This window comes from Dermacentor andersoni, chromosome 1 (assembly GCF_023375885.2).
Source record: "Dermacentor andersoni chromosome 1, qqDerAnde1_hic_scaffold, whole genome shotgun sequence".
NCBI lineage: Eukaryota > Metazoa > Arthropoda > Arachnida > Ixodida > Ixodidae > Dermacentor > Dermacentor andersoni.
Window position 1 is genome coordinate 153,866,418 of NC_092814.1, and position 11,735 is coordinate 153,878,152.

An 11,735-nucleotide genomic window follows, 5' to 3' on the forward strand; every position below is an offset into this window, starting at 1 on the left:
GTGGAGACATAATGCTTGAACAGCTAGCAGCCCTTTATGCGAACTGTCTATCGACCTCAAGGGTGCCAGAGGACTCGAAGAATGCTAACATTATACTAATCCACAAAAAGGGAGACGTTGAAAAATTGAAAGCTTATAGGTACATTAGCTTACTTCCAATATTATACAAAATATTCACCGAGATAACCTCCAAGAGAATGAGGGCAACACTGGACTTTAGTCAACCAAGGAAACAGGCTGGCTTCAGGAAGGGATACTCAACAATGGATCACATCCACGTCATTAATCAGGTAATCGAGAATTCCGCAGAGTACAATAAGCCTCTCTATATGGCTTTCATAGATTACGAAAAAGCATTTGATTCAGTAGAGATACCAGTAGTCATAGAGGCATTACGCAGTCAAAGAGTACAGACCGCTTACCTAAATACCTTGGAAAATACCTACAGAGATTCCACAGCTACCTTATTTCTCCACAAGAAAAGTAGGAAGATGCCTATAATGAAAGGGGTCAGACAAGGAGACACAATCTCCCCAATGCTATTCACTGCGTGCTTGGAAGAAGAATCAAAGCTATTAAGCTGGGAAGGTTTTGAAGTAAGGATCAACGGTGAATATCTCAGCAACCATCGGTTTGCAGATGACATTGTTCTATTCAGCAACACTGGGGACGAGCTACAACGAATGATTGAGGACCTTAACAGAGAGAGTACAAGAGCGGGGTTGAAGATTAATATCCAGAAGACAAACATAATGGTTAATAGCCTGGCAAGGGAACAATAGTTCAGGGCCGCCAGTCAGCTTCGAGAGTCTGTGAAGGAGTACGTTTACCTAGGTAAATTGCTCACATGGGACCCTGATCATGAGCAGGAAATTTACAGAAGAATAAAAATGGGTTGGAGCGCATTCAGCAGACATTGTCAGATCCTGATTGTAAGCTTACCGTTATCATTAAAAAGAAAGGTGTACAATCAATGCATTCTACCGATGCTGACATATGGGGCAGAAACTTGGAGACTGACAAAGAAGCTCGAAAACAAGTTAAGGAGCGTGCAAAGGGCGATGGAACAAAGAATGTTGGGCATATCGTTAAGCGACAGAAAGAAAGCGATGTGGATCAGAAAGCAAACAGGGATAGCCGATATTCTAATTAGCATTAAGAGAAAGAAATGGAGCTGGGCAGGTCATGTAATGCGTAGGTTAGATAACCGGTGGACCATTAGGGTTACAGAATGGGTGCCAAAAGAAGGAAGCGCAATCGAGGACGGCAGAAGACAAGGTGGGGTGATGTAATTAAGAAATTCGCAGGCGTTAGCTGGAATCGGTTGGCGCATGGTAGGGGTAATTGGAGATCGCAGGGAGAGGCCTTCGTCTTGCAGTGGACATAAAATAGGCTCATGATGATGATAATGACATGGAATCATTATGCATCGCATCTACTGGACGCAATTTCAGTACCCTCAGTGCAACGTACCCGACACTCCTGCGCACCTCATCATCGAATGTCCACGCAAGACTCGCACCGCGAGTCAAACAGATAAAGATGAAAGCGCAGCAGAACACCCCTCGTCTGAAGCTCAAGAACTAGACCAGCCTCAAACGAGCGAAGAACAAACAGAACCAGCCACAAGAACCGAAAACGACCTCGTTGAAATGTGGGAGGAGCTGCTCACTGGCAGGAGCCTGGATGATCAGGAATTTAATACTGGCCAATCGGGCGAAAGGCAGCAAGCACCAGAGGTTTTCTGGAATAAGAAGACCATCCACGTAGGACGGGCGAGGACCTTCTTTTTCAATCAATAAACACTTTATTCAATCATTCCCGTAATAATTGCGTGGTAAGAGATGTCCAGCGTGAATTGCGCCAACGATTGCCTGGAACCGAGAAATCGCTGGCATGAACGTGTCTTGACGTGCTTTCTTTTTTTTTTTTTTTCTTGCGACTGATGATGAGGCAAGTCATCGTAAATCCTTCGCCCGCAAGAGACGCTTCCCTGTCAGGCCCGAGCCCCGACGCGACTCGCGTAATCCTAGCGCCGTAGGCCAGCGCGGCAGACCATTACGCATGTACCGACCCGCGCTGCATCCGTCACGGAACAAAGGAACCGAGAAAGGGATTTCGCGCTCACGTGAGTCGTGCCTGCGCACTGCCCACGTGTGAAAGCAGCACGCGGCGTCGCGTCTGGCTCGCGTGCATCCATGGCGACTTGTTTGTATCGCTCTCACCGCGATCATCAAGGTCGCCGCCAACTTCCTCTACTTTCGAAATGCGCAGCTTAGCGGAATTCCGCACGCAGTTTTGAATTAGTTGTATTTATATATTTTTTAAAGCATACAGGTCCCAAAAACCGCATATTGCGCTGTGACAGACGCATTAGCAATGACTCTCGATTGGCTTCAACGGTCGTTATGCAAGGAAACCTCAGCGCTAAGGCGCTTCTAAGTTTTGTCCGTGTTGAAATGTTGCCTCCAGGGCAAGAGTTGAACTTACGGCTTTGCCTTTAGCAACAGAATGTCGTACAACTACCGTAACATTGCGGCAGGACGTCTGGTCATAGCAATAGCAAAACGGTCAATTGGTCGATAGCCAAAATTTCTCACGGTGTTAAAGGTGGTAAAACCAAGTCGATCACAGGCGCCAACGCAACTAACGACAGTGATGCAATGACGCTTCAACTAAATGTGTTTGGCACCACTAAGTGCACGTAACAAATATTGTAAATTCGCACTAGCACACGATGTACCAAGGCTCTCCATTTAAGTTATTCATAATTTTCGCAATTCTTGCATTACAACGGGGAACGTCTGGCGTCGAAAAAAGTGATGAGCAATCAAAAAAGCAGGCTGCAGATTGGAGTCGCGTCCCAGCAGGTATAGCTGGTACCTACGCAAACAATAATGCGCATTTATGTCTATATACTTCGAGGGGTTTCTTCCTTTCATTTATTCTCCCCGATAGTGAAAGGTACAAGAAAATAGTTTCGTCATAATATGCACGCATCTTCAAACCTTTCTATCGTTGGACCTCTCTCACACAACTGTGCATAGCCTAAAGTAGTAAAGTTCAGGGACCACTGCATTCTGCACTCAATCTTCAGAGACGCCACAGGCACCGGCCGCCGTCTGGACCCATTGATGATGGTAAGGCGACTTCGGTACGCGTCCGCAAACGTGCGAGCATGTTGAACTTCCGTCACAATATAAATCATAAGTGGCACAGGTTTTGCTGACTGCGGCGGCAGCGGCCAATCGTCGAAGCTTTCAGGTACTCACCGCAGCGCGAAAGCGAATCCCGCATTCTGAAACAGCGTCACTTGAGACAACACTCTTCTGCGACCCTAGCGCGTTGCTTCACTGCATCACGGTGGGCATTTCTCGTTGTTTCTGCTGTTACCAATGGTGTAAGTTCACTCCCGCGCGACTCCCCTCTGAAAGGGGCGGCTATTGTCCACGAATTCCTTCCGGTCGTGCGCGTTTGTTAGCTTCGACAACACACGCGGGCCGAACAGGAGAACTGTAGGGGTCTGTGCGCTTTTCCTGTTGAGCGGCAAAGAGGGCAGGCGCTCCTTTTACCACTCCGTGTGTCCAGCGTCGTTGACATTTTAGTGACGTCGGCGTTCTCCCATTATGCTCGCCAGTTTGTTGGTAACCCACGGGAGAGAAAACTGGTGCCCCCGGACAACGAACTGGCGCTGCGTGCACTACGACGAAACGTATTCGCAGAGTGTGGAGTGGTCTATACGAAGCTTCTGGGGCGATCTGTGGGGCTAACCTCCCTTCGTATATCAGGACCAGACATTTACGATTACATTTAAGTTTCATTCAAGGCCGATTGTTCTCTCCCTTCGTATATCGCTCATGTGATATCTTGCCTGCGTTATTATTAGGCTCGATTGTTCAGAGTGGAGGATGATAAAGATGAACTGAGTAACCTTTCATCGTAAGGCTACTGGATGTTTCAGCGAAGAATTCAGTGTACCCTTTGACTGGTCAGTTCACAGAGTTCCAGCGGCGATGCAAATTCTTGAAATACAGCCATCAAGCTGTACATTGAGGTTAAGTGAGGTCTAGCAGTGATGGTCAGACTCGATTACGCATATTGGAGCCGACTTTGTCTCGTAATAAAGCTTAGTCGTTGCCTCACACAACCTCCGTAGCACTGCTGAAGCGCTCTGAAACGACGAGGCCAAGATGTCATGAGTGATATTTAAACACTGTGCAGTTAAGTCAGATCACACGCTTTATACATGATAAGTAAGGTGTGGGGGCCGATCATTGGCAGCAGCTTACATGAGGAATTTTGCAATGGGCAATAATAAGCTCATTAGTTACTAAGGGCGATGAACTCACCTTTTAATTAATACCAATGACTGTTGAAGGCACGTACATTTTATTTTAGGCTGAGACCAATATTTATTGAATAAATTCAAGTGAGTGAAATAATTTGTAAAGAGACATTGCCTAAAATACAAACTAAGGTCCCAAACTCAAAGGCTCCGACGAGACCATCGGTTAATTTTTGCAACAAACTAGACTACTATGCGCGATACCTAACAGAAAAAGAAGTTCGACCTTGTAAAAATTTCGGATTCAAATAAATACTACAAAACAAACGTAGCACTTGAAGTAAAGAGTTTATAAACTACAGGAAGCGCCAGTTTATAAATATGCTAGGACTAGTTTCGATATGCCTCCTCAAATGTGGAGCAACATACATTGGTTTTCCATGTAACAATTTTCTCAAAAGCCTTTCTTCCGCGTTGTCTGAAAAACTACAAGTAGCGCCTATGTATTTCGCGCTACTTTTCGGGGCAGGTGTCTAGAAAATAATAATAGTCTCAGATTACTAGTAAGCTCATGCGACGTTAGCATTATCTGGCTTCAATTTATCAGTTGTAATATGTTCCCTAACGCTATGAATTAAACGTTTTATCGGTGAACTTCAGCTGATTAGCGTGTTTACCGGCGATAATTGTGCAATTGCTTACGTCCGTCGCCGCTAATAATGCGCTATCAAAAAGAAAGAAAGAAAGAAAGAAAACGCAGCATCACATTTATTGCGTTGCCTACGGGAGTTGCTTAAAGCCTTCGCTTGAACAGTGCGCATAATGGGCCTGAAAACATTTCTGAACTAAACATTACTAACGAGCAGCCACTCTTCAAAAGTAAGAATGGGCCATTCTGAAGACATTTAGTAGTGTTTTTTATATGTATACATTTGCTTGGAAGACACATCTTCGACACGTAAGTTTGCATCAAATTGTTCGCGTTAAACTGTTAGAGACACTTCTAGCGCCATTTCTGATATAGCTGTTTGTGCTTGTAACAAACGACGTTCCCAACCCATTTCGGCAACAACTCGATAAAAGGAAAGCGCTGACATGTTTGTGATTGCGAAGAACTGAAGTTGCATGAACGCGGTCCTTTTTAAGGAAGACGCTACGCCGGCGGGAGAAATGATTTTTTAAAAAAGAAAAATTGATAGAGGCCATTTGTGTTGTGCTGTCTGCCAACGCACGATCATGACGCGCGTCCCACACAACACTAGCCAAGCTCGCTTTCCCCAACAGACGTCGTGCCATGCAGTGCAGGTGAAATCTGGGCAGGCGGAAGCTGCCAATCGTTGTTCGTTGGGGAAGTGAAATACACACAATTTTACGTCCTTTTCGGCCCCATGTACCCCGTAAGGTGAAGCACAAATGAATATCGTGTCATGTCTGCGGGTCTTACATAAGTGGTAGTGCCATTCGCACACGGACGAGAAGAAAAAAAATTATTTTGAGATGTCAAAGTTAACTGCGGAAAGCAGAGCGTGTGCCAAAATTCGTTCAACCCCGTGAATTGCTTTAGTTCACGGGTTCTTTGTAGAGCTTATTTTTTTCTACGCGCGCTTTCTACAGCTAATTAGGTAAGCGCCACGTACATGCCTTCAGATGTGCGTCGCAGACATTGTTTCATAGGTCACTGGTGCCCGTCATACGACTCTTCAGTGAATTTTTTCTTTTTCTGTGTGTGTGTATTCTCGCATGCCAGACATGCAACGAAGTTCTCGGGTTGTTTTCGTAACCTCTAGACTAATGATAACCATGAGAAAGTTCACCATGGCTACATAATTCATGGTTGCCACGCCAAAGTGAGCTATAATGTTTGTTATTACACTATAGTACAATGTGCTATGCGAATATGTATGTATAAAGATGCAAGGTGGCAGCAAACACCGAACATCAAAAGGCGCTAAGACGAACAGAAGAGCAAACAGCCATACAGGGCGCTGTCGCGCGTCTGTCCGTGAGTACTCTCTTGGCTGCCGTCGAACAGTCTGTGCAGCCTAAACAGCTTACTAACGAAATTACCATTTACGTCACCACTGCGAATTACAGCGGGCTGCACCCTGTGCGAAAATGAAGTGACTGTGACCACATTATCACGGTCACGAAAGGCGAGTGTGTGGAGAGCCACATCATTCGATGACAACTTCCGTATCGCTTCTGCCTATGCTGCGGCTGCAAAATACATCATCAGGGACATCAGGATGGACATCGACTTATGACGTCTCCCGAACAAACTGTTCAGCGATAACAAGAAGAGCGCAGTAAAAGACAAGGACAGAGAGGCGCAGTTGACCACGAGAACAATATTGCCACTGTCTCCTCGCCTTTTTTCGTGCTCTCTTAGCGTAGGCAGCTACGAAACCGAAAAGTCCAGTGGAGCAGTTATCCTGGCCCAGTGAGACTCGCCTGAGAACTTGCACGTACAAGCTAAAATCGGGAGACGCTGCTGTCAAAAAAAAGAAAAACGGGGAGGGGCATGTAGTTGGGAAGGTCCTCTGTGTAGAAATTCACTCACCTGCCGGTGGCTGGGGTGCTACTGGGAGCAACTTGTGCTCGGTCTCGGCCTCGCTCGGCGAAAACGAGCCGTGGAAGCAGGAGAGGACGTTACCCATGGCTCCCCTGCGGCGGTGCTCGGCCGGACTGGCGCTCCTCTTGGCGCTGGATGCAGACTTGGCCGCAGTCGTCGCCGAGCGCCCTCCGACTGGGCCCGACCAGGGCGGATGCCGGTCCGCCTCCTCTCCGCCGCCGCCGCTGCCGCCGCTGCCGTAGTCCTCCTTGAAGCAAGCTGCGCCACCAGGCTCGTCCGTTAGAATCGCCGCGTTTCACTCCGCGCCGCACGCCCACAAAGCAATGGCGCGAAATTGGCGTGGCGCATGCCGTAATGTTAATGGTGTCAAGGGCCCGCCGGTACGATCTTGAAACTGAGCGGAAGTGAAGGGTTTGCACATTCTGCTGCCAGATGCGCGCACCCTCCTCACTAATGGGATACCGCGTCCTTTCGCTTTTGCGGTCAACGTTAAAATATTGGTTCAGAGTTTCATCCTGAACCTAACTCGTATCAAAACTAGCGTATCGTACCGTGTTGTGTAACGCGGAGTCAGTGTTTTACCTAAGTGTGTATCAAAAAAAAAAAAAAAAAGCTTGCTCTGCCTCAAGGATGATCGAATCCTGGGTACCATCGGTAAGTGTGTGCCGTTGAACTACTAGACCTTGCCACAAAGGTAGTTCGCCCAATAAATGCTAGTTTTTCACAAACAGTCTAATGAAACTGGCGACATTGTCTCTACACATCAAACGATTGCAGCTTCCAAGCGCCTACTTGTAAGAAAAAAAGACAGGAAAAAAAAAATGAAACGATATAACCGATTACATTTTCATTGGACCATGTCAGCGATTAGTAAAAAACAAGGAACAAGAAGATTACAGGCGGTGAAAAAGCTTAAGATGAATGACAAAACGCTAACGTGATGTACCCCTTCAACATCGCCTTTCGAGGCGCGAAGTGAAGCCGAACTAAACAGGAATTCGGGGACGTTTAGGCAAAGCTCTTCGTTACTAAGTGCTGTTTGCCATTAGCTGACCCCATTCGCTAATTTTATGTACAGTATCAGGATTGACTGGAATTCGCTCTTGCGAACAATTCCAGCGTTATACAACTTTTTGTGAATACGGTCCCAGTAGCCAAATTCAGAACGCTTTCCGTTCGTAAGTGCTGTTTGCAATTTAACGGCCACTTTCGCTAATAATATGTCCACCATTATCATTGGATGGCACTAGTTCATATTGTAAAAGGCGCGTAGAACTTGGCAATGTAAAGGAGGAAAACAGGACACGTGCGCCATTTTCCTCCTTTAGCTTGTCCCTCATTCAACGGGCTTTTTTTTTTTAATGAACTAAAACCAACTTTATAACTGACAACCATGCTAGTAGGCAATGATTCATTATGGGTAGGGCAGTGCAAGACAAGATGAGGACAAGAAAGGACAAGGAAACGTCCATCCTGTTTCCTTCCTTGTACTCGTATTGCACTACCATACTCATAGCACAACCAACTCGCCCAGTCCGCTACTATTCTCAGCGGGCATCAACTCTTTACGACCAGTTCTAGCGTAAGAACATTTTTGTGAATATAGGCCCAGAGGCCGCATTCGCAACGACTTTCGTTGCCAAGAGATGTTTGCCATTCACCCGCCGCATTCGCTGGTCATTCGTACAACATGTACATGTTCAATGCATAGATTTTGACCAAAATGCTCACACGTCTTTTTTATTATTATTACTTTTTTTGCACACGTTTGCGCTGCGCTGCTGATTCACGGCAGTATACGTACACCACTCAGACGACTCAGGTGGCGTCTGGAGTTAAGAGCATGCATGCATGTGATCACATGGTTGCATCCAGCTAGTAAGGACGAAACCGCCGGCTAATTTCTGCCAACTTTCCGGTCAGCAGACAAAATCACGGAGAAAGGAAAAATGAGGAAGGAGCATATCGCAACGCGATTGAAGCCTAAATCTGCTGGGCCAGTGGTGGCCCAACACGTGATCGCACGTCAAAGTGCGCGGTTGGTTTTAGTGATCCCGCTCTGCAGGCAGAGCCCCGGCAGGGCAGCTGAACAAGCGCGCACCGAATAAAAACTACTGGCACAGCTAATGGGAACCAAGCATCTCAACAAATCTCGATTTTTGCTCCGCGAACTCGACGCAAGAGGTCACGTGTTGGGCCACCACTGTGGCTTCACAGAGCCCCTTCAGGGAGCCCCTTCATTCCCTTTTGTGGAAGCTACAATTGTGCCAATGAGATCGCTAGGCCATGCATGCACTGAAGGGCTATCGGCTTCGCCTAATGTTGCCTTTCCATCCGTGATTCTTTACATGTTACATATGTACAGCTCTGTCCCCGTCGCGTTTAGCGCCGTGCTGCAAGACGGTGCCCTTGTCCAGTGTCCGACCTGGACCTAGTGTGCGCTCACTCTGTTAGGACAGTGCGGTGGTACTCGGACTCTGCTGCTGATGGCTCGTCATCGGGGACCGGGTTGGACGCTGGATGGAAAGCTGCTGGACCCCTTCGGTGCCGCTACATGTCGCGGACGACCTGGGCTGGGACCGTGGTCCTTCGGAACCGCTGGGCGCGTGACTCCGCCGCCCCCGCCGCCGCACTGGTTCTTTTGGACCGAGAGCGCGCGACAGCGCGCGCACACGCGGTGAAGGTCCGTCGTCTTCTTCCACGTCGCGCGTGCCCAGTCCGTTCTGAAGACGCTAACGAACCGCCAACCGACGGGCACCGTTCACAGCTCCCAGCGCAGTTCGGAGCTCATCTCCTTGGCTGCCGTGATATGAAGTTAAATGCTGAACGCTGTGTATGGGCGCCTTTATTGCCCTCTCATCAGCTTTAATTTTCTTTCCCGTCTAAGAACAATTTTTATGGTGCACACTTCTCGAGGCAATCAAAATCGGAGGCGAATCTAAAAAAAAAGTAGTCGGGACTGGGCAGGGACTGAGCGGAAGCTTCCTATATACTAAAAAAGGAAGAACAACCTGCAAAAAAAAAAAAAACTTCACCACCTCTACGCAGTGCTTGTTGAATTGTGGTTTTATGTCGCCGCAACCGCTTTACCAAAAGGGCACTAGGGCCCCGTATTCAAAAAAGCTTTTTTACGCTGTAACTCTTTGTAAGAGCAAATGCCATTCAACCATCATGTCAGACGTATTATTAGCGATCGAAGGCGGCCAACCAATTGGCAAACAGCACTTACGAACCGAAAAGCTTCATGAATTCGGCCCCAGAATATTATTATGAAAAATAGAAATTATAGGATTTATTTGTCACTAACACCAGCCTATAACATACCTTACATTACTTACATTTTTTTTTTATCCTTTTATCCATTTCTCTCGTGCGGGGTAGCGAACTTGTTAACACCGTGCTTCTTCTCTATCGATTTCTGTTCCTGCGACGCATTATTCGCATAGTGTCGCGGTCAATGTGGCTGGTGTCTTAGCTTTCCTACTATGCCGCACCACCCCTACATTCCCCCTTCCCTCATTGGTCCCTGATGCCGTGCGCACAAAGCGCGCATTTAGCGAAAAGGCCATGTGGAGTGATTAGCAGGCAGGCCTGCTTCCAAGGGCTGTAAGAAGACTTTGGGGTATCACCCTTTTGCGCAAATTTCTGCACATTTCAGCAAGAAAATAATTTATTATAATTTTTAGCGCCTAATATTACCACAGCTTGCCCCATCTTATAAATAAAAAACTCAGTGCCTTTCCACTCTGTGAAGAAAGATGACCAGCGAAGCTCTCTATATGGGCCCCTTAATGGCGAACGGCACCTACGTCATCCGGCATTGCACTATCTTTTGGATCAGCTCACGTATAGGGAGTGTTTAACGCCTGCTTCACTTCCGCCACGGGTCGGCCAGGTATTGTACTATCTTCGGGATCAGCCCACGTATGGGGAGTGCTCCCCGCCTACGTCACCTCCGCCGCGGGTCGGCCCGGCATATTGCACTATCTTCGGGTTTTTTTTTCTACACGCGGACACGATAGTGGGGAAAGTAACCCTTAACAGCTTCGCTGTAAAAGCATGCGACAGATATTCGCGAAGCCGTTCTCATATAAGAAAAGTTCTCGCGAAGAATGCGTATTACCGAGATACCTTGATTGTAGCCAAGGTCAGGCCTTCAGTACTCCCTTCGTGTCACAAGTGTGGCACGTTCCCTCTACCTTAGTTCGTGTTTTCAGAAGACCGCTGAAAAGAACGAGTTGTTCCGGTTTCTACACACTTTGGGCCTAATCACACACGAAACGTGCTTGGGTCGCCTGTGATGTGAAGAACTTCAACATGCAGGTGTTACCTTTATGTAAAGTACATTGGCCTCAGTTACAACTGCCATGATATGGATCGCTTGATCAGCACGATGAGCCCACCAACGCTCAGTATACGGTACCACAACGCAGTGCTGGGCGACAAAACATGACAAAGTAGCTAGGTTGCGGTTGTTCCTGTCGCAGGGCTGCATTGTCCCCGTGCTTTTCTAACCGTGCTGCCTTGGCCTGTGCTGATTTGTCGCGACACCATTCCGTACAACACTCGGCACGCAATGTTCCAATGTTTTGTCAGTCTTTATAGCGCAAGCTCATGCTCAGAGGTGACCCCTTCACCTTGCTCGGGGAGGTGGACGGGGTAGACGTCGTCGTCGTAGAAGGTGGAGTCCTCGGACTCGGGCTCCCGCAGAAAGCTGAACTCGTCGCGGATCCCGCTCTCGAACGAGTCGTGCAGCTCATCGGACGGAGGGCTGTCCAACGCTGGCGCCGGCTCGGACAGCCGCGCCGGCCTACGGCTGCTGTACAGGCCGAAACCCAAAGGCGACTGTATTGCTGCAAGGGGGCCTTGCCGAGCATG

At 47.8% G+C, this 11,735-nt stretch overlaps 1 protein-coding gene across 1 annotated transcript in view; it reads right to left on the reverse strand.

The window, feature by feature from the left end:
- LOC126546225 (annulin-like) overlaps nt 1-10,145 on the reverse strand; it is a 74,702-nt gene extending 64,557 nt beyond the window's left edge. The window contains exons 1-2 of the mRNA XM_055062173.2: nt 9,304-10,145; nt 6,846-7,115 (exon numbers count right to left, since the gene is read on the reverse strand). Of these exons, the coding sequence (XP_054918148.2) occupies nt 6,846-6,942 (97 nt within the window). The 5' untranslated portion in view covers nt 6,943-7,115; nt 9,304-10,145. The remainder of the gene's footprint in view (nt 1-6,845; nt 7,116-9,303) is intronic.
- Between the last annotated feature and the right edge of the window lie 1,590 nt (nt 10,146-11,735).